The sequence below is a fragment of the Podarcis bocagei genome (genome assembly GCF_964188305.1).
Source record: "Podarcis bocagei genome assembly, chromosome: 2".
In the NCBI taxonomy this organism is placed as follows: Eukaryota; Metazoa; Chordata; class Lepidosauria; order Squamata; family Lacertidae; genus Podarcis; species Podarcis bocagei.
Genome location: NC_138126.1, coordinates 92,497,604 through 92,521,051, shown reverse-complemented (window position 1 = coordinate 92,521,051; position 23,448 = coordinate 92,497,604). Strand labels below are relative to the sequence as shown.

The following is a 23,448-nucleotide window of genomic DNA, read 5'->3' as shown; positions in this document are numbered from 1 at the left end:
ACGATTCGATGCACCGCGCCGCTCACCCCACGTCGCTCCGGACCTCCAAAAACCGGATTGAAAACCAGATATTGCCCAGCCCTATTTGTAGTTAAACTAAAATCAAGAAGCCATGTATACTTGAGAGAATAGAGATCCCCTCAATTTAATCAGTAGAAGAGAGTGAATGTTTATAACAGTATACAGTGGTACCTCAGGTTACAAATGCTTTGGGTTACAAACACTTCAGGTTACAAACTCCACTAACCCGGAAGTTTTACTTCGGGTTGAGAACTTTGCCCCAGGATGAGAACGGAAATTGTGCAGTGGCGGCACAGAAGCAGCAGGAGGCCCCATTAGCAAAAGTGCACCTCACGTTAAAAACGGTTTCGGGTTTAGAGCGGACCCCCAGAATGAATTAAATTTGTAACCCGAAGTACTACTGTATGAGGAAAGCTTTTTAAAACACACACACTGCAATAGTTGATGATCTTTTGTCACATTTTATTAAGTGCCAATGAGCCCATGAACAGTTGACTGGACATTAGGGATTGAAAGGTCTAAGGCTCTTCTCATTTGCCATGCTAAGAAAACTTTTAATACCTGATATCTAGGGCTATTGCCCTTATGTGAAACTGAGAGGTGTTGAATGAGTGAAGGAAGGCACCTCGCAGTACTCCTGTTCTACCTACTACAAATATTCTGGGAGCCACTGACCACATTCTTTCTGCTTATCTTTTGTCACAAGATCACATTGAACGTCTGATGGCTTTCATCAGAGGACAGACATTTTTAGCATTGAACTCCATAATCAAAGAGGCTAAATCCATATCTTTTGCGGCTCCAACCAGCTGGAAGGTGAAGTTCTGGAGCAGAGTACTGAAGAACAGGAAGAGCTCCATCCGCGCCAAGGCTTCCCCAATGCATGCCCGCTTCCCTGGCAAAGAAAAAGAAGGCACAGCTAACCAAAGATCTACACAGTGCGTAGGAAACTTGGACTCAGCTCCAAAAAACAACGTTTTGAATGCGTTCTAAACATGCAATACCAGATGACGACAGAGAGCAAAAAAAAAATTTATACGATAAAATAATTTGTTATAACGATTTTATTTCTGACTTATTTATAGCTTTATTTTTCCTGTGTGCAGATCCACTCCTAGTGAATTCATGCAATGTTGGTTTGGGGACTGGAAATAGTGTTAGGTATCATTCATCAAGAAACAATAAAAGTGGGAAGATAATTTTAAGGACATTTTCTATGCGTTCTGGTCAAATATGCCATGCAGCTTCTATACTGAGGCTTCCGTACTGAGTTTTGGTTTTTGAACGTTTCAGAACTCGAACGGTCTTCCGGAATGGATTAAATTCGAAAACCAAGGTACCACTGTACTACTATTATTACCACTACTACTACTACATCTGAAGGCAGCCCTGTTTAGGGAAGCTTTTAATGTTTGATGTATTACAGTATTTTAATATTTTTTTGGAAGCCGCCCAGAGTGGCTGGGGAAGCCCAGCCAGATGGGCGGGGTATAAATAATAAAATTATTATTATTATTATTACTAATACTAATAATAATAATAATAATATAATGATTGGCCTGACATATGGATGGGCGAGACATGAGATTCAGTTCACATTTAAAGCTCAGTCTATCAAATGCACCCTTTTTGAAACCATATGAGAATGGAAACAACTAATCTTCAATTATTATTTTTTTTAAAAAAATAATATTTATTACTTTTCTAAAGGATTTAAACACTAAAAAAAGAAAAAAACACATACAATACAATACATTAAACTAACAAAACAAAACAACAATAATAAAATAAATCAAACAATTTCATTATCCCATCTTTCATTCACTTATTTCCACGACCTCCTCACACCTCCCTTTTTGTATTCCACTTCTGTTAATTATTTCAGCAATTCCTTTCCATCTTCCTCTGTTTTCTATCCTATAATTATCTTAACTCATTCTAACCTTATTTTTTCCTTTAATACTCTATTAATCTATTTATACTTAATTCCTTATAACATTTCTACTAAAGCCATGTAACTTCATTCCAACATTTTTCTAACATTCATTGATTTTACAGTATTTCTGTAAATAATCTTTAATTTTTTTCCAATCGTCTTCCACCGACTTCTCCCTGGTCTCGGATTCTGCCAGTCATTTCCGCCAATTCCATATAGTCCATCAACTTCATCTGCCATTCTTCCCGGGTGGGTAAATCTTGTGTCTTCCAATATTTTGCGATAAGTATCCTTGCTGCTGTTGTTGCATACATAAAGAAAGTTCTATCCTTCTTTGACACCAATTGGCCGACCATGCCCAGGAGAAAGGCCTCTGGTTTCTTCAGAAAGGTATATTTGAATACCTTTTTCATTTCATTATAAATCATCTCCCAGAATGTCTTAATCCTTGGGCATGTACACCAAAGGTGAAAGAATGTGCCTTCAGTCTCGTTACATTTCCAACATTTATTATCGGGCAAATGGTAGATTTTTGCAAGCTTGACTGGGGATGTTCTTTACCATTGAAAGTTTAGTCTTTTACCAAAGGCTTTCCAAGGCTTCAGTTTGCAGCTTCATTGCGTCAGTCTATTTACAAAGGGGAAGGCGGACTTCCTGTATTGAACCTCCCCGCTTCGATACCAAATTACACATTTAGAAATCCAATTCTCCCGCTTCAGCTCTACTCACGGGTAATTACTTTAGAGCCAAATTTACAGGAAAAAGTCAGCGCTGTCCGGCAACGGCTGTGCAGCTTCGCTCCATGGAAGAAGCAGACGATTCGAAGCACCGCGCCACTCACCCCAAGTCGCTCCGGAGCCCCGAAATCAGGTTTCTCCGCGAGTAGGGGAGGCGCAGAAGGTGCCCACCGAATCCCACGTTCACAGGCTTCTCCCGCCTGTGATTTTTTGCGGGTCTCCACCTTCGCCGTGGCGGCCAGACCCAATTTCCCACGGGGCAAATTCCTCCCTGTCAGAGGAATTCCGCCATTGCCGATGGCGCCAACCCGGAAGTTTCTTCAAAATTTTCACTTGTACAAATTTTCTGATGCAGTTCTCCAACGACAGAATGGGAGGAATTCAACTTCATGTTTTCCAAACATTACAGTTTATTGACCCTTTTCTACCCTCTGACCCAGATGTACTTTATTTTTTTTCCAAACACTATCATATGTTTTTGTGCCATCCCCTACTCACAGAAAACACCAGGGAGGGAAATATAATTACAAGACTGGCACATCCAACCAGGGAATGACTTTATATGTCTCTCATTTTACTTCAAATCACAGTGCCTTTGTGAGAACAAGCCTATTAGAAGCTGGACGGAGGGCCCTGCCTCCTATTAAAAAGTGGTGCATGCCATCAGCTTACAACAGGGTGCCATGTAATCCTTCAGGGAAATTGCAAAACATGGGGTAAAGGACCCCTGACAGTTAAGTCCGGTCATGGACGACTCTGGGGTTGCAGTGCTCATCTTACTTTACAGGCCGAGGGAGCCGGCATTTGCCTGCATACAGTTTTTCCGGATCATGTGGCCAGCATGACAAAGCTGCTTCTGGTGAAACCAGATGTGATGGCCTGGGATTCGGATTTGGATGCTGAACCTGAGGAATCCCAGCCTGCACAGGATCCCCCGCCTCCAGAACCAGCTGAGCCGGGGCAGGGGCATGAGCCTGAAGGGTCCTCACCTGTGCTGGATCCTCAGGTGCAGGCACCAGCTGAGTCTGCTCTGGCCCCTGAGGTGATGGAGGACCCATTGCCTGCAGGTGCTCTACTCTCAGCCCCGTCAGGGGAAGCTGAGGTTGCCTCTGGGTCCGGTAACCCTCCAGCCTCTCCTGAGCTGCAGAGGCTCAGGGCAGAGAGGCGGAGGGAACTAAGTTCCCACAGGAGGAGTGCTCGCCTCCAGGCCAGGAGAAGAAGGTCATTAGAGGATTGGGGCCGCCCTATGCCTCGGGGCAGATAAAAGCCGGCCAGCCCCAGTCCCAACTTGCAGGAGCAACATTGTTGGTTGCTAGTTCCTGCCTGAACCCTGTCCTGCTTTCCTGCCGGAGCTCCTGACCTGCCCTGACTCCCTGCTTGCAAGCCTGTTCCTGACTTCACCCGACTCCCTGCCCTGCACCCAGCTTCGGCTTTGATGGACTGCCTCCATATTGCACCTTCGACCTGGGACTGGAATTGGACCTCGCCTCTCGGTTGACCCATGGGACCAGCACACCAGAGCAGCGCATGTAAACACTGTTTACCTTCCTGCCACAGCAGTACCTATCTATCTACTTGAACTCGTGTGCTTTCGAACTGTTAGGTTGGCAGGAGCTGGGACCGAGCAATGGGAGCTCACCCCGTTGCAGGGATTCAAACCTTCTGATCAGCAAGCCCAAGAGGCTCAGTGGCTTAGACCACAGCGCAGCCATATCTCTTTCCGTACACTGTCTCTTGAAAGAAAGTGGAAATGGCATTGTTTTCACATAAGTTACCACAGGCTCGTATAGTTACCTGCCGAAAAGGCTATTAAGGCATCTTTCTTCTTGAACTGGCCCTTCTCATCCAAAAAATGTTTAGGATTGAAGTGTTCGGGAGTCTCCCACTGGAGAGGGTCACGGTGCACAGATGTCAACAATGGAGTAACAGCAGTGCCCTTCAGGGATAAAAGATAGCAGATTTACATTATAGGTCTCAATTCATGACTATCTAGGAAATAGCCACACTATGATAAAATGATAAAATGGGGAAGCTAACTTAGAAGAATGGGCTTCCACTAGGGATGAGCTGATTTCCTCTGGTCTGCTCCTGTATTACTCCATAAGTACACACTGCCTTACATTCAACTAAAATACACATTTATGTACCCATTCTCAATCTAAAAAACCTTTTTGTGTGCTTTTTAGTGTGCTTCTGTGTGCATTTTCCCACTAAAACACTGATTTTAGTACACATTTCTCCACAAGATTTGGTATGCATAGGTCTGTGAAAGACTAATTCCGTTGGGTCATTTTAAAATGTGAACCGAACAAACAAAATTCTCCTCTATCACTAGTTCCTTCAGCTCATTTGCTTAGGCCAACAAAATCACTACTGATCTCCACTACTGATCTCCACTACTGATCTCATCCCTGCCTCCATGAGGGCAGTCCAGGGCCATTTATATGATCAGTTCCTGAAACTGCTCCATTTCTTCTCCACAATTATCATGACAAAATGCTGGGCCATCATACCTTAGGGAAGGTGAACCCCCTGAATTTTGTATCACAAGACGTTGTAAGGGGAACGGCCTCATTACTTAATAGTGGGTATCGTAGAATCTCATGGATAACTGCATTGGTGAAAGGCATCCTCACACGATCTTCCATGCTAGGGGCACGGGTGGCACTCATCACCTCATCAATTTCCTGTTGGACTTTTGCTGTAATGAAAAAGAGATATTTCCTGGATTCAGATTCTGCTTCTCATCTGACAGAGTGAAAACCTTGGGCACTCTTCGATGTCATGAAAACTCATGCCAACACAAATTCTCCTCTTGAGTGATTTCCACTCATTCCTCTGTGCCAGGGCCTTACCACCTTGTTGATCTCCTGCTGGACTTTTCCTGTAACAAATATCATTTGGAAAATGTGCTTCCAGAATTCTGAGGTCCCTCCTCTTCTGGCAATGTTCCTACCCCTGGACATAAGTGCCATTTGAAGACACCAGGGAGCCCTCAAAACCCTTTTTATTTTTTAACAATGAGTGGAGGTTCAGGCTGATGCAGAATGCTAATGGAAACCTCCTAGTCCATGGGATGTCTTTTCATGTGTGATTACTAGTGGAGCCCATCATAGTCCCATCCACTTTAAACTTCTCTGGGGTATCTGAATACCTTGAATATGTGGCAACTTAGCCATCACCATGAGACCAGAGATCAAGAAAATGCTTGTGGTTCCTGTCCCAGCGAAAAAAAGTCCAAACACTGTCATGACAAGGTTTTCAGTTCTGAAGGTGTCACTCGCAGACTTTTGTTCCTATGAGGCAGAAGGAAAGGGGGGGGGGGAGAAAAAAATTCAGTATAAAGAAAGATGGCAAAATGGAGACACCTTAGCCTGTTTGAATGAGCATCATGGGTGAAATCCTGCACTCACCCCAAGATGTGTTTAATCCAATCACATGTATTTAAAATAGAATTACTTTTCAAATATAAAGAAAAGCACTTGCATATCATTGCATTACAAACGTGTTGTTTGATTACTGGAATGTTAGAGCTAACCAAGATTATATATATCTGAAAATATATGGGATCAGAAATTATAGGAGTTATGGCAGTAAAAGAAAGAGTAACTGGTTATGTATTTTTGTTTGGGCAAAGTAGCTGTCCATGTTACTCATATAGGCTGTAAAGTGAGTGAACCAGTTTTATTTTTATCGTAAGCACTTGCATTGTTTTGTACAACATTAAGCATAGACTTTAACACTGGGCACAGGATACCTCAGCCTAATGAATAATGATAATAATTAAAAATGTCTTGCAAGGAGTGGCCGAGAGAAGTTGCAAGGGGAGGAGGCAAAGACAGAGGGGCACTCTGGTTGGCCTGGTATCCCTTCCCCACATGGACTAGGACATAACTGGGCACCAATGCCTGTGCAACTAAATTTTTTGACCCACATACCTTCTCAGACTTGATAAGAAAGCAGTCAATAAAGTCACGGATGTTCTGAGGATCCAGCGTCTGCCTGTGTACTTTCACATTCTCACGGACGAAATCACACAACTCATCAGTATCAGAAAAAATCTTTTGGTGTCTTCCAGGAAAGCAGTCCAATATTTTGGGGACAGCACAGTACAGCTGAAATGAAGATGACACACACAGCCTTAAATATTGCAAATCCATCTTTTTATAGTATGCCACAAAGATTCTGGCTGAAAAGTGATAAAGCAGTTGTTGTTTTTAATCACTTATTTTGGAAATCCAGCAGGAACTGTTGAGCTTCTGGTTCATTTTACCTCATGATGATGGGGATGATGGGGCTTCCCTTGAAAATGACTCAGAAATGTCAACTGGTCCAAAATCCAGATTACTGGTTCGGGTTCTGTTTAAGTCTCACATAACCTCTGTTATAAAGCAGCTGCACATGTGGCCAGTTTGGCTCTGGGCCTAGTTCAAGGTGTTAATATTAGTTTTTAAAGCCCTAAATGACTCAGGCTTCAACTACCTGAAAGACAACTTCCTTTCCTGCAGACTTCCTCAGGTGCTAAGAGTGGCAGAGGGGACCCTATTAGTTGTTGCACTGCCCTCAGAGGCTCATGGTGCAGAAAAAGGTATTGTCTGTGGCAACCCTTCAGTTGTGGAACTTCCTCTACACAGAGATGTGCCTGGCATCTTCATTATACAGGTTTTGAAGAATGCTGAAGACTTGCCTTTTCACTCTGGCTTTTGACTCCTGAGGTGTATATAAGTTGTTTTCAACTGTTTTAAACTTTGTGTTTCAATTGTTGTAACCTGCCCTGGGACATTAGGGTGAAGGGCAGAACAACAAGAACAACATCATCCTGGGTAGCTTGTTTCAACTAATGATCTAGGTGTGGCTCCCCACGCTTAGCAACTCCTCCCACCAGGATACCTCTATAGATGTACAAATGTGCCTCAGTCTGTTCCAACACTCATTTTCACTTTCAACTGGAATTTCCCATTCTCCTGCAATTGGTGCATTTTGCACAAGTCTTTCTTCTATTTTGTCATCCGCTAATGTGGAAATGTCTGCCATTTTAAATGCATATCATATTGCACAATAGACAAACCTATCCCAGTAATCAACAATTATTTAAAATTAACAAAAAATGAAAGAAGTAAAGCTCCTGTTGGGACAGAAATTTATGTGGTTCCCTTTACTGATTGCGAAGTTTTATGAGGGCAGTAAATTTCAGGGGAGCAGTTTGCGATTCATAGCAACAATTCTCCCCTGCCCCACATCCTCATGGCTCTTTCTTCAGTAGCTTGGGTACCATTTTCTTACATTAGGAAAAACCTGTATGCTGCATTGTTCTGGGGTGTTGTGGGGATGGAAACTGTAGGGTGTAGCCCCTGTTGGTGACTGCCATTTTTTGTGGTGGCAGCTATTTCTCTCTTGCAATGTTCCACAGTTATATTGTATCCAGAGGGAAATGGTAGTCAGGCAACTAAAGGGGGTGGGGAAGCAATGGCAAAGTAAAAGGGGGGGCAGGAAAGGAAAGGGAGATCTGCTGCTATTAGTAAACAACCCAGGTAAGTCTTCCAACTTTTCTGCTGCCTGCCCTGCTCAAGGGTCCAGTTTCTCTCCTGAAATCACTGGAACTTTGTGGTTGTGTCAATTTCTATCTCAACCCTGTCGAAGACATTTTCAGAACATTATTTTCATCTGATAGTTAGGCAGGCACACATTTGTGAACCCTTTGTGCCATCGTTCATACTACAACAAGCTAGGTTTTGTTTTTCCTTTTCATGGTAGAGAGGAAAATATTTGCAACACAAAAGGAACAACCTACCAGTCCCAAGATAGTCTGAAAGAAGTCAACTTGGTTCTCTATAATGCGTTGGTGCTTTAGGAAGGTCTTGTCTGCGTAGTCAAAGCGAGTCCCAAAGATGACTGACGAGATCACATTGGAAACAGCGGATGTGATTCTAGTTGTCGGATCAAAGCCCTGTCCTGTAGGAGGAACTGAAGACAGTCAGCAAGGCCTGATCAAAGTGGAGCCCATCTTCAGACCCCAATACAAAATTAACTCTAAAAACTGTTTAAACAGCTTGAGCCTGGTAGATTGCATTTGCATCAGTCCCAAGAACCAAATGTTTAATAAATTAAAAGTAGTAGTAAAATGCTGTAATCAAGAGGGCTGTGCACAGCTCTACCCCTGACACCGACCTGATGTGAGGCCTGAATCTGGGTCCACAAATTGGCTCCGACACAATATTCACGGCAACCTGGGCAGCACTCAAATTGTATCCAGTCCTAAGTCAATTCAGGTGGCTGTGCTAATTTTTATTTTTATTTTTAAACTCTAATTAAACATAATTTTTGGGAGGTGAGAGGCAGAAAAAAGAGGCACTGGGTTTCTTCTCAACCCCCCACCCACCCCCGCCACCTACCCCATCCATAGTCCAAATAATGAATCCCGCCCCCTCATTTCTCTGTCATAACATTCCGCTTAATTAACTCATTTGATGCCAATTCTGCTAGTATTGCCTGCAGCAGAGTTTCAGTTGGCTCACAAGGCCATGTTGACACTAAATAAAAATAAAAATAAACCCAAGGAATGGAAATGTGTTGATGATTATGTTAGGATATTTTCGTTCCACCTTAAAAGGGAGCAGGCTGTGAGTCACAGAGTCTGCGTATTTCCTGTTCACAGGATGTTTATGTTTTCTGTTGCTTTCGTTTTCTCTCTGTGCTGGAGACACTGACGCAGGCAGTCATGTCTTTCTTTGTTCTGATCAACGCTGAATAAAACTTGTAAATAATGCTCTCCTGAGTGCGACTTTTGCTGTGCATTATCTGCTGATAGAGTGTGCATGAGCTTTGGAATGTGGCAAGATATTTCAGGAAACTCATGTCACTAATTGCTGATACTGCATGCCTACGGGAGATCAATGGATCGTCCGGCAGACGGCTTGGGGCCATGATGGACTTTGTCTCCCTGGCAGTATCCCAACAGATTACATGGTACAAAGATGCTCCAACCAGAATCTATTGATGAGCATAGACTGAGCTCACAAAGACAAGAATTATGATGTTGAAGATGGAATTTTGAATAAGTTAGTAAGTATAAACACATTAGTATTACAGTGGTACCTCAGGTTACATACGCTTCAGGTTACAGACGCTTCAGGTTACAGACTCCGCTAACCCAGAAATAGTGCTTCAGGTTAAGAACTTTGCTTCAGGATGAGAAGAGAAATTGTGCTCTGGTGGTGCAGCGGCAGCAGGAGGCCCCATTAGCTAAAGTGGTGCTTCAGGTTAAGAACAGTTTCAGGTTAAGTATGGACCTCCAGATCAAATTAAGTACTTAACCCGAGGTACCACTGTATTTGTAAATAGAATCAAAGAAGCCATGCATGGGGGGGGGGAGGGGAGTCACAAGTGTTTATGGGGAAAGGGAAAGGTGTAACAATAGTTGATTAAATGTGGATATACAACTGCAATGTTAAAGGCGAAGAATACATGACGAGTTTTATTTATAGTATTTGAATATTCAAAGTTATGTGTCTTACCTATATCATTTGAATATGTAATGTATGTAAATAAATAAATATAAACCCAACAATTTTCACTGAAACAATTTGCACACAGTATAATCTTCAGTGTGCACACCTAAGAAGTGTAGGTAGACGGGGGCCGCCAGGGGGCGCATCGGAAGATGGCCGACAATACCATCTCTCCGGCTCACATGAGGTAATTAAGAGGCTGTAATGGGAGTATGCAGCCTCCCTCGTTACCCCAAGCGGATGGGGAACGCTGCCTTGCCTGCTGTGCCCATAATACACCCCCGGATTCGAAAGGGGGTGAGGGTACTAGGCACAAAAGCCCTCATGTGGGTCGGCTCTCCTGGACGCTGTCTCTGATCTGCGCAGCTAGTTGCGGGAGCTCTATATAAACAATCAGGACAGAAGCAAACGCACATACTTCGAGCGAAGATCGGGAGTAAAGACTGCTAACTAAAGGGATCTCTGGGAGGTGGAGCGACAGGCTGGACTTAATAAATCAAGAAGAAGAATAAATCAAGAAGAAGACTCATCAAAGGATCGGTATGTCGGAGCGAGACTGAAAAGGAGGGGGGAGAAAAACTTTTCTTTTTTGCCTTATGTGAGTGCCCAATAATCCCCCCCCCCAAAAAAAGAATCGTTGCAATTACTGATTACAAGCAGGAGGAATAAGAACTGTGTGGAAATTAACTACTATGCAAGGACGTGACTTATGGGAGCATCAGGAAACGAAAGTAAGTCATTTGTGACGCAGTCATAAAAAGAGATTCATCATGGCAGGCTCACCCGCAGGAATCCAGGGGGAGGAGGACTAGGCTGTTACTATGTTGGAGTGTGGGTTCAGCTTAGCTGGGCCCCCTGAGAAAAATTTATGAGGTTGCTGCGGACCTGGGGAGATCAAGACAGACTGCCACTGAGCCCAACAGCCACATATTCTAACTATGTCAGAAGCTTACATACTATAAGTGCCCATTCCTATATTCAATTTAATAAATATCATCTCCTTGCCCTGGGATAGTGCTTTCTCAGTTTTATTTTTTAATGAGCTAGATTACCTTTTGTAGCCGCCAGTGCCTCCACCAGGCAAACAGCTTCCTCCTGCACCCTCTCAGACATTGATCTCTTCCCCATTCCAAAGTCTCTCAGTGTCATAACCGTGAATCTGCGCAGCTCTCTCCATTCCATGTAACTAGAGTTGCCTATCCCTGGGGGAAAAAAGAGGAAGGTCATTCCGTCAGTTCTTGACCCAACAGGAACCAGCAGGAAGTTTCTACATGAAAAGGTGGTTCTGGTGCTTTCCACCTAAAAATTATATCCCCATTTGTAGTTACAGTTCAGCAACCAGTTGTTCCCATTCTCTCAATTATCCTGATAAGGTAGGCCACAACAGCCCTGTCCCAGGTAAGATCCTCCCCCTATTGTGTGGGCAGGTGGTCCCTCCCCCTACCTAGCCTGATCACCTTGGCAATGCCTCCCCAGGTGGGATTGGGCAACTGGCTGAGTTAGGCGGAGACCTCCAGGTATCCCACCTGGGGAAGATGAAGATGAAGCCAAGCCTGTGGTAATGGTGCCACATAGGGTAGAGGGGGCTGCACACGACCACGCAAAGGGCGCCCCCCATTTAATGTGGGGAGCGGTCATTCTCTCAATTATCCTGGTAAAGTAGGCCACAACAGCCAAGTCCCGTGTTGTGTAAGGGATTTTTGCTCTTTGGTAGAATAAGTATTGTGGGAGCTGGAACTTAACGAGTTAAGCTTTTCCCATGATGCTACACCATTCTGACGTCATTTTTAGAAGCTCGGGCGGAGCTTGGGCAAAGTTTGCCAGTCCCACTTTGAACTTTGTGGGGAAAAGACGTGGTCTTGGTATGGCTGCTAATAGCCCTGGAAATACCTGAGAAATGTTGTAAATAAATGCTGTATAGAGACAAACGGGACTCTGTGTGTTTGTCAAGAAGCTGAATCCAGCAGGTGACAGTTTTACAACGCTGTGCGAAGCTCTGCTGGCCGTGACGGTGAGGAGCTGGAGTGGAAGCGTGCCGGGCAGCTAATAAATCGCTAATCGTGGTTCGTAAATCAATTAGCGGGGGTCACGGCAAATAAAACAGCACAGGTTATGGGTCATCACCGCTTGTAAAACTGTCGGGAGCTTTGATCTGCGGTGTCGAGCAGAAACGGCAGGAAGTGCAGGCAGAAGCAAACAAGCAAGCGGCAGCTGCAAGATGCAGAGAAGTGCCTGCGTTGCTGTGGAGCCAAGTTGCTGAGAACTGCCAAGAGCTGAGAGCAGCTGAGGTGTCGTTTCTCCACGGAGCTGAGGAGCCGGAGGAGCTGGTGCGTTTGTAAGTACAGCTTGGGGCCCCTTGGGAGAACGGAAAGAGATGGCGGACGGCCATGAATCATTCTCCGTACCCTTCGAAAAATTAAACGGCCAAAATTGGGGAGAATGGAGCAGAAAGCTGAAGGCCTGGCTGGTAGCCAAGGGTCTGTGGGACGCGGTCCTAGGGCCTCCACTGCCTCAGCCAGCCGCCGGAGCTGCAGCAGCAGTAATTGCAGATGCGCATGCTTCGCGGAGGAAAAATCAGAAAGCCCTGGGAGCTATAGTGCTCAGTTTGGAGGGTTCACAGTTGCCCCATGTGGAGGGTTTGGAAACTGCGCATGAAGCTTATGCTGCTCTTGAAAGAGTGCACCACAGGACCACGGCTGGTGCTAAAATCCATACCACCAGGCGGTTGTTTGAAATGAAGCTACGTCCAGGTGGGGACATAAGACAACATGTTACAGAGATGCTCTCTGTGTTTAATGAACTGCGGCTGTTGCAGGTGAACTTTACTGATGAATTGAAGGTTTATATTTTGCTAAGCTCTCTGGACAAAAGTTATGACAATTTATGTCTAACTTTGGAATCTATGAGTCCGCAGGATCTGACTTTGGCCTACGTCACAGGACGCTTGGCTGACGAACAGGAGAGACGGCTCAGGGAAAGCAAGTCTGGCGCAGCAAGCTCCACCGGAAAAAAGGGGGGGGCGAAGCAAGATGAGAGCTTTGTTCAGGCTTTTGCAGCTCGTCGGTGTTACGTGTGTGGATCTCACAGTCATTTGAAAAGAGACTGCCCACAGAAAGCGAGAACAGCTGGGCAGGAAGCCTTCAAGGACACCTATCATGGAAATCAGTCGGGTTTCCATGGGAACCAGTCTGGGAGAGGAGGCCAGCCTGGGAACGCAAGAGGAGGACGTGGAAAACAACACGAGACGTATCAGATAGCAGCGAGCATGGCTTTGTTCGAAGACGGCTGTGTGGAAAATTCCAAGTTTCGCTTTGTTATTGACTCTGCAGCTAATCGCAATTTGATTCCAGAGACACCTGCTGTCGAGCGGTGGAAGTGCACGGCAATACCTGCCGGGAAATCTGTACTGTTTGCAAATGGACAGAAAGGAAATCTGACTAACGTTGTAAATCTGCATTTTCGTGTTTTGCAGGAAACGCTGGAGTGTTGTACCGTTCCTGGGTTGCACCACTGTCTGTTATCTGTGCCTTATTTACTGAAAAAGGGATTTACGTTTTCTTTTCAGGATGATGTGTGCACAATCTCCAAAGGAGGGAGGATGCTTGCCAAGGTTAAAAAGGGGCAGAATGATCTTTTCATTCTTAAAACGTCTCTGGAGGGTGAGGGGAAGGTTGAGAAAGCACAAGCCCTGTGTACTGAGATTCCCGCTCAAGTGCAATGTGCACATATTTGGCATGCTAGGACGGCTCATAGTTCAGTAGAAGAACTACAGGTGCTGCCGGAAGTTTCTAAAGGGTGTAAGATTTCAGAATGTGGACATGATGTAAGTTGTGAAACTTGCAAGCTGGCAAAGATAAAAGGATGCAGTTATCCAAAGATTGAGAGGATAACCACTAGGCCTTTTGAACAAATTCACATAGATTTGTGGGGTCCTGTGAAGGAACCAAGTCTGGGAGGGTCAAGATATCTGCTCTCAATGCAGGATAATTTTACCCAGAATTCCTGGACACATGGTCTTAAATCCAAGGATGATGCAGCACAGCTGATCAAACGTTGGATTGAGGAGGTGGAACAGAAGTTTTCCACCAAAGTGCAAGCTGTCACAAGTGACAGGGGAGCTGAGTTTACAGGTTCTGCTTTGCAGAAGTACTTTCGCAAGAAAGGAATACGTCACACAGTGACTGCACCCAATCAGGGGGGGAAGGCAGAGCAGATGAGTCAGGCTCTGGTTAAAACTGCTCAGGTGTTGCTGAAAGATTCTGGGTTACCTCCAAGGTTTTGGTTGGAGGCAATCAAGTATGTGAGCTTCACCTGGAACCGCACCTACAATTCCATGGTAGGGGACACACCGTTTGGGCTGTTGCATGGCAGGAAACCCCAGATTCATTTTTTGCGCAGGTTTGGATCACTTGCATCTGTGTCAGTACCTGCTGCGTTGCAGGGGCCAGATGGATCCAAGTTCCGAAAAATGATCTTCTGTGGGTATGAGCCAACAGCCAATGCGTGGAGATTTGCATTTCCATCAGGTGATCAGAGTAAGTTACTGATCAGCAAACACGCTGAGTTCTATGAGCAGGATGAAAAGTCAAAACCTGCTGCCAAGCGTGATGTTCTCTCAGAGTGTCTCTCTGATTCAGAACAAGAAGATTCTGAGGGGGAAGGAGGGGAGGAAGAAGAAACTGAGTCTGATGATGACGATCAGGGAACTGACCAAAGTCAGGAACAGGAGAAGGTATCTGTAGTTTCTCCACAGGTTAAGAGAACACCCAAAAGCGAGCCCAGTTCTCCGGTAAGTGTAATGGAGAAGGTCCGAAAACGTTTTAAGTCAGAGGGGGAATCCCGTGAGGGTGAGGACACAGGTCCTGGTGGCAGTGAGTCAGAGGTAACATCTGAGTTTGTGCCCAGAAGGTCCAGTCGCTCAACGAAGGGAATTCCGCCGGACAGGTACCAGGCGACAAGTGCATGGGCCTGGTTCGCACAGTGTGCTTCTGGGAGTATTGAAGGGGTTCAACGGGTGCCTGGGAAAGATGCTGGGAAAGAGCACAAGGCAAAGGGGAAGGTGTTGAACTCAAAAGGGTCTTGTCAGAAGGTGCAGCAAGGGGGGGTGTGGGAGCTGGAACTTAACGAGTTAAGCTTTTCCCATGATGCTACACCATTCTGACGTCATTTTTAGAAGCTCGGGCGGAGCTTGGGCAAAGTTTGCCAGTCCCACTTTGAACTTTGTGGGGAAAAGACGTGGTCTTGGTATGGCTGCTAATAGCCCTGGAAATACCTGAGAAATGTTGTAAATAAATGCTGTATAGAGACAAACGGGACTCTGTGTGTTTGTCAAGAAGCTGAATCCAGCAGGTGACAGTTTTACAACGCTGTGCGAAGCTCTGCTGGCCGTGACGGTGAGGAGCTGGAGTGGAAGCGTGCCGGGCAGCTAATAAATCGCTAATCGTGGTTCGTAAATCAATTAGCGGGGGTCACGGCAAATAAAACAGCACAAGTATGTCGAGTTCAGCATACTAATGGATGGCAGGAGACATGACATACTGCCTTGCCTGACTCCAGGCCACAGTGTTGGCTGCTGTTGGGGTGGGAAAGTGAAATCATGTCACCCATGTTCAGAATGGCATGCTTTGGCCCAGGAGAGACGTAGCAACATATACAGTTGCTATTTTCAGTTTGCAGACTCAATAAATGGATGATGTTTTGAGTGGCAAGTTTATATTTAGGAGTGTTTATGGGTGGGACAGTTTCTCTTGGAGGGTAGGAAAGCAGCTTCTTTGGGGGGAATTGATTTTCAAAAATGGTTCTTTGGAGAAGTGGGCCACAGCAAACAATAATGCCTTGCTTGATAGTGTTTGTCTTTCTTTCTTTCCTAGACATGATGCTTATTATCATGGTTCCAGTTACAGATAGGTAGCCATGTTGGTCTGCCATAGTCAAAATAAAAAAATTCCTTCCAGTAGCACCTTAAAGACCAACTAAGTTAGTTCTTGGTATGAGCTTTCGTGTGCATGCACACTTCTTCAGATACACTGAAACAGAAGTTGCCAGACCCTTCTATATAGTGAGAAGGTGGGGAGGGGTATTACTCAACAGTCGTCAACAGGCTCATCTCAGCTATCTGCCAATCTCCCATTCCCACCACCCTTCTGAGTAATACCCCTCCCCACCTTCTCACTATATAGAAGGATCTGGCAACTTCTGTTTCAGTGTATCTGAAGAAGTGTGCATGCACACGAAAGCTCATACCAAGAACTAACTTAGTTGGTCTTTAAGGTGCTACTGGAAGGAATTTTTTTATTTATTCTTATTATCATGGTTATACAAATAGCAGCTACAGAGAAGTCTGAGCAAAACTGGGACCATGGAGGTTAGACTCTCTCTACATGCCACCATGGTAACAAAAATCACCTCTCTGAGGCTTCTAATTGCCTCTTAAATGCTCTCATTGGTGCACATGGGGAACAAATTGCCCTGAAATGCATATACAGCTTTAGAAAGACACTTTTTGATGGCATGTAGAGAGAGTCAAGCTTCTCCTTCCCATTGTCTGTGGCCCCAAGATTACTCAGACTTCTTTGTGCTGGCTATTTATGAACAAAATGTTATTGGTACTCACACAACTAGTTTGGCCCTGAATTGGGGACTGCATTACAAATCAAAGTAGAGCTGAGCTATACATAAAAAATAAGAACAAATAGCCTACCATGGCCTTTGGTCATTCGATCATTGATGGGGCTGCTAATAAGCCCACCAAACTCTTCAGCATGATCCATCAGAGCATCTTTTACCGCATCAAATCCACAAAGCACGACCACAGGTTTTGGTCCCATCCAGACAGTGAACATAGGGCCATATTTCTCAACCAGCTGAAGACACAAAGACAATGTTATTTAATTAGGCAGTGAAACTTCCACTGGAGTAATTATCTTAAGGAATGGTTGCAATATCTCTTAGGGCACCTGCAGCTTGTTTTGTGCAGGGTTTTGCAGGCATATGCTGCAACATGTCATTGATGCAGTAACAGTGCATTAGTGGCAGAATTGAGCTTTATTAGTTGTTCTGCAGTACATCTCAGTATTATTTCATTATTGCCATCTGGAAGGATACATTTATTTATTTCATAAAATTTACATCTATGCATTGTATATACTGGAGTGCAACAAAAGACACACACACACCTGAACATTTGGGCTATAACTAGCTACAGGATTTGAACAGGAAGCTATGGGACGTGCACTGACTGGAACAAAACAGTGTGTCCACCTCAGAACTTTTGCAAGTGCAAACAGTATTCAAAATGGGATTGTGTGTAACTACTCCAATGTCACCATGAGTACAGTACAAATAATCATGAATGCGCAATAAAAAGGACACCTGGATGGCTCCTGGGAGAATAGGCTGCTAGAACGCTGTTGTTCCTGAATGAGGAGGAACCACATTTAGAACTGCCTCCATAAAAGAAAGAGAGTCTTGTGAAATGAATCCTATGTTCAGCCACACCAACTTCATCAGGTGTTTGATCCACTTTGCAAGACAGGTACATAAAGAAAAGAAATTTAGCTGCCCCTTTAACAGGTATGACACTGCAATAGGTATCACATCATATGATCAACCACTGCTTCATATGTCTATGACCATATAATTATGTCCAGGCCAATCAATGAACACAGAGCCATGCTTCTTGACATGCTGCCTGTTTCTGCTTCAGCTTGTTATTTATCACATTTGGGGACAACTGCCCTAAGTGATCTTCTAACAATTATTTAGGTTACAGTACAATACTGTTATGGAAGTATATTGGAATTTACTCCCATGTGACCTGCCAAGCACAAACAGGGTTTTAAATTGTGTAAGAGTCTCCATGAGTAGTGGAGAGCTTTTCACATGTTATAGGTATCATGCACTGGAAGGGACAGGGCTTGGCAATGTGCCTACACTACCCTTTGACTGAATGTATTTACAGATATACCAGAATACAGCTAGCTTGCAACTTAATGGTTTCAGAATTCCATCTTGGAAACTACCCTGTGATCCTCAGATGATGAGCAGTATTGAAATTTAATAAATAAAAAAATTAAGTAAAAATCTAATGTATATTGCTGCTGCTGTTGCTGCTGCTGTGCTTTTTCTAAATGAATATTGCTATTTATTGTGAGTCCTTCAGTTAGGATGCCTCCAGACTGTCATTATTTTGCAAGAGGGATTCAAGCACATACCATAATTTTGGGTCTGTGCAGTTAACATAATCCTAGTGCAATAAATCCACTTTAAAAAAGAGGACTTTTTGCTGTTTTGAAAGCGATGGGGAAATACATTGAAAAGCATGGGATGAATAAATGACTATAAGCAACCTGCAAGCTAACCAGGATGAATAAAGAATGAATGAATGCTCATTATCATGGAACCACCCTGCAAGCAAATCAGAACAATTGTGCAAAAAAGATATAACTTCTTTTTAAGTTTTGTGCAAGCAAATCACAATGAATGATGAATGCTGAATAAACCAATGATCTGGAGGGATCTTAAGTTGATTCAGGGAAGTAAGTAATAAAAAATGCAAATAAAAATAAGGAAAGAGAAGGGAAGCAGAAATCTGTGCCTTTATTATAAGGAAGAATGGAAAAGTATATAAGCAAGCTAGGGAACAATTAACCTTCTGTCCTTCTTCTACACATTGCTTCATTCCAGACAATGGTTGTTTATGCCGTGCCACAGGGACATGGGAACAGAGGGAAACTGCAACAAGAAACGGCTTTACCTTTGAATAGTTTTTGCTCAGAGGCAGGACATCTTTCTGCAGCAGGTTCCCCAGGAAGAACCAGGGAGTGGGGCCTGGAGGTAGCTGACTTTTCTTCTTGTACATTTTTGAGGATGAAAAAATGAAGATGAAGAGAACCCAGAGAAGGAACAGAGCTCCTGTTACAGCCACTTCCATCTTCCTTGAAGGCTCTTCTTTTGGTCAAATATATCCAGGAAACTACTAAAGAAAAACAAGGTGAAAACACAACTGCTTATTAGAGCCCCAGCCAAACCTCAACTCCAACCTTCTCCAAATAATCTTAGTTCTTTTATTTCCAGTATGTGTTCCACTAGGAAAGATGGGTTAATCATCAACATAAGCTCTAGACCTGGGCTGAAAATAGGTTAATTTCTATGTCTTCAACATCAAGGTTGGGTACAGACTTACATGTTACTGACAACAATGTACATTTTCTTTAACACAGTCATACCTTGGAAGTCAAATGGAATCTGTTCCTGAAGTCCGTTCAACTTCCAAAAATGTTTGAAAACCAAAATGTGGCTTCTAATTGGCTGCAGGAAGCTCCTGCAGCCAATCGGAAGCTGCGGAAGCCCCATCAGACGTTCAGCTTCCAAAAATAGTTCACAAATTAGAACGCTATGTTCCAGGTTTGCGGCGTTCAGGAGCCAAAATGTTCAAGAACTAAGCTATTAAAAAACCAAGGTCCAACTGTAATATATATTTTTAAACCACAATATCCACATTCAAACACAACCACCCGCCCAGCACCGACAACCTCACCCTTTTATCCATCCATGGGCATCCTAATACCAGTAAGGATGATAGGCCAGACCCCTCTGTGAGTAGATTCCTAGTCAGATCTGAGCTGGCATCTCCCAATTTCAACCAGCATCTAGAAGGAATTGCTCTACTTCACAGCAAATAAATTCTGGAAATGCCAACAAGTTTTGACTGAAATCAAGTGAGCCACCCACCCACCCTGAAAGGAAATATATAACTCTCCACTGCCTTATCTACCTTTGTCAAATGTAGTGCAGCAAATCATACGAAGACTGAATAAATTGGGAGAGCTTTCATGGCCAATGAACAAGCCGACCTAAAAGTCACATTGAGCTTGCCAGTCTGGATGAACAGGAAGTGTGTTACAACACAGATAGTGAAGCAATCACCCTTGTGAAAAGAAGCATTAATTTAGACTGCATGGTACATATAACCGATGTGCAGTCTATCTGCTATTGAAAACATTGTCAATATTTGGTGTGTTCGTCCTTCATTTTCAGTCACGTTCAGTCACAAGTTTCTTACCTGATGCATCTTCCAGTTTGGACATAGGATATGGATGAAGGAAACAGGATATTTTCATAGTAAGTTAATATATTTGAGAAATACTTATTGTCATGCCTGCCTCTAGAACATTTTCGTATCAATTAAAAATTAGGGCTAAGCTTTCTTTGTGGAAAAACTCCTGAGTAATCTTATTGTGTGTTATGTTGCTATCTCAACAAAACATATAACTAAACTTAGCAAAACGCTATGGTCCAACACACAGCCCAAGGGTCACATGTAGCCCTCAAGGTCCTTTTTGGTGGCCTTTGGCAACATTTGATGCCCCCTCCCCCAGCGCTCAAATTCCTTCCCAAAGCTGGACAAGCAAGGCACAGGGTTTTAGGAAGGAGGCATGAAGGCCGGCTCTGACAGGGTCCCAGAGTCCTCCTGTCTCCAACACAAAGCCTAGTTAGTGCTTTTCCAGCTTTGAGAAGGAAGTGAGGGGGCTCTAGAATGCTGCCAGAGCCTCACGCCTTGTCCTTCCCAAAGCCTAGCACCACGCTTAGGCAGCATAAAGTTTGGTGCGGGTTGTCAAATTTTGGGCTCACTCTCTCCTGCTGTGCAGCATGGCAATGAGTGACCCATAGGTGCTGTGTTGAAGTAATCTAGCAGCCCACTTGCAATCAAAATTTGGACCACCCTGAAATAGAACAACATCATCCATGAACAACAGATGGGTAGGGGAAGAACTTTTCTCTTGCTGTGAAATTTAAATCAAACTGAAATTTAATCCAAGCCAGAGGAAGCAGAAGAAAGTTCAACTTTCCTCTCCTTCAAGGGGTCTTCCCCTCAAACATATTCAAATTCAGCTGCAGAAACCTTTTTATTGGCATCTATAGCATTATGTAACAGGTAGAAATGTGCTCTGTTAGTTCTTCCATGCCTGTGGTGAGTAAACCTTTCAAGTAATTCAAACTTCATTAGGCACATCTTTTCCTGCATTGTTTCGACGAATGGAGGTGGGGGAGACAAGAAGCATATTTTGAGCAAAAAGCCCAAAAGGCGACATCCTTCTCTCCACATTCTTCTGCTGCTACCCCACCCCTGACCCCAAGCAAGTAAACATGCTGATCTGGGCATCTTCTATATAATTATCTCTTACATTCTTGGTAGCTAAGCACAAGTCCCTGTGGCAACCCTGTTGTGTAAGAATAATCAGTCAAGAGAATAGACATATTCCTTTTTAGGGTGGGCAATAGCATTAAAAGTAATTTTTAAAGGCAGGAAGTAAAGACAGAAAGTACAGCATTTTACTTTTTTAAAAAAATGAATTGGAACAGTTGTGTGGCATGACAACATGACCCAGAGACAAAAGCACAATTCTAAAAAGCCTATGATGACAAGAAAATATATCAAGATAGAAAGTCCTTACAGACCCTCCAAGTTTCCCTGTTTTCCAGGGAGAGTCCTTAGGATGTTGGGGGGTATGGAGTTATGCAGTCCCTGGGTCATGGAGATGTAACTTTACAATCTTTAGAAGGCATCTGAAAGCAGACTTGTATAGTTTTATTATGTTTTTATATGTGTTGGAAGCCTCTCAGAGTGTAGATACTTGTCCAGGATGGGACACGGTTGCTCCACATAAAAGATTTCCTTCTTGCAAGAATGCTTAAAGCTCATGTGTGGATTTCTTGAGACACGTGTAACAATTAACAAATTTTGAGCTGAAGTGTGAGTGTGAGGGACTGGAAGAGCTAGTTTAATGGCACTTATTTATCTCATAGAACAGGCATAGGCAAACTCGGCCCTCCAGATTTTTTGGAACTACAACTCCCTTCATCCCTCACCACTGGTCCTCTTAACTAGGGATGATGGGAGTTGTAGTCCCAAAACACTGGAGGGCCACGTTTGCCTATGCTTGTCCTAGAACCACCAGATTTCTCCCAGTGCCCCAATCCCAACCACACATAGGCCACCAACCCCAATCGGACCTGGGCCCATCAGGTCACCTGCAGAAAAAGGCATGAAGGCATTTATTTTTTATTTTTGGAATTGACCCTTCTCCTCCAAGAAATGACTGGGTTAAACTTTTTTGGAGTCTCCCAATGGTGAGAGTCAAAGTGCAAAGTTGTGAACAGTGGACAGCAGCTCCATTCAGGGAGAAGATGAAGATTACAGTACACATAAATATAATAGGAAACAGCTTTCTTTCATGAAGAAAGATATCACTGTCTCTTTTGTCAGAAAGTAATTTCTAAAACTGGTTCTCTAGCATAAAAACAAGTCGTTGCACAGCATCCTGAAAAATCACCATGAATGGGGTTGAAGTGGAGAATCACCATATATTGTATCCACACTGTCTGGGACTTTGGGAGATCAAAGCCATTCACGTGATGATAAATCTTCCCATTTCCCTCTCTGTAGTAATCTGATCATTCCATGTGTGAAACACACCTGAGGGATAATGTAACCCTGGAATTCTGTATGGCACATTGTGTCCTGTGGTAAGCTCTCAAGGCTCTATTCTTCCTATCGTTGAACCTCATGGACAACAGCATTGGTATAGGGCATCCTCACCCTATCTTCCATGCCAGGGACATGGTTGGCACCTCTCACCTCATCGATCTACTGTTGAACTTTTGTTGTAATAAGAAACAACACTGAGAGCTCTTTTTCCAGATTTCTGAAACCACTACACATCTGACACAGTGAAAACCTTCAACATTCTCCAACTGGAAGGAAAAGTAAAACTCAAGCAAATTATCTTACTGACAGGAGCCCATCTTTTAACACTTCGATTTTGGCTTTTTAGTTTAGGAAAATATTTAACTGGAAGGCATCCTTATGGGTGTTTTGAAAACTTTGTGTGGCTTGTAGAACAGAGTGGAAACTTTATGCACTCCCCTCACACAATACATTTTTATTGATTGATTGAATTTATATTCCCACTCTTCTATGGTAGGATGCTCATATCTCTGTTATTTCCAAACCTGGTAAAGACCAAGCCAGCTGGGCAAATTATAAGCTAATTCTGTAATTAATGTAGATGCCAGGGCACTAACAATAATTCTTGCCTGTAATAGTAATTCAGCCTGCAATATTGACATTAGAACACCAAAATCAGTTGGACCTTTTCCCCCAAGGCTGCTTTAAACAATAAAAGAATCAACACAGCTGCATTTTCTTTTCTCTTGGAAAAAAAAAGTATCTGAAATATATATA

General features: G+C 43.7%; 1 protein-coding gene across 1 annotated transcript; it reads right to left on the bottom strand.

The window, feature by feature from the left end:
- Positions 1–462: 462 nt before the first annotated feature.
- LOC308581794 (cytochrome P450 2G1-like) lies at positions 463–22,896 on the bottom strand. Its single transcript, XM_081184486.1, has 10 exons — positions 22,681–22,896; positions 18,958–19,179; positions 16,903–17,065; positions 11,255–11,404; positions 8,486–8,646; positions 6,633–6,809; positions 5,849–5,990; positions 5,208–5,395; positions 4,489–4,630; positions 463–916 (listed from the first exon to the last, which is right to left on the bottom strand). The coding sequence occupies exons 2-10, from the start codon at positions 19,132–19,134 to the stop codon at positions 729–731; spliced, it is 1,488 nt and encodes a 495-aa protein (XP_081040612.1). The 5' UTR covers positions 19,135–19,179; positions 22,681–22,896; the 3' UTR covers positions 463–728.
- Between the last annotated feature and the right edge of the window lie 552 nt (positions 22,897–23,448).

Excerpts from the sequence above, each read along its gene's own strand:
- LOC308581794 (XM_081184486.1), bottom strand. The coding sequence starts at position 19,134 with ATGGAAGTGGCTGTAACAGGAGCTCTGTTCCTTCTCTGGGTTCTCTTC. Across the intron at positions 11,405-16,902 it reads TCGAATGACCAAAGGCCATG|GGATAGGCAACTCTAGTTAC; the intron begins GTAGGCTATTTG and ends TTTTTCCCCCAG. Across the intron at positions 5,396-5,848 it reads TAAGTTGCCACATATTCAAG|CAAAAGTCCAACAGGAAATT; the intron begins GTATTCAGATAC and ends TTTTCATTACAG.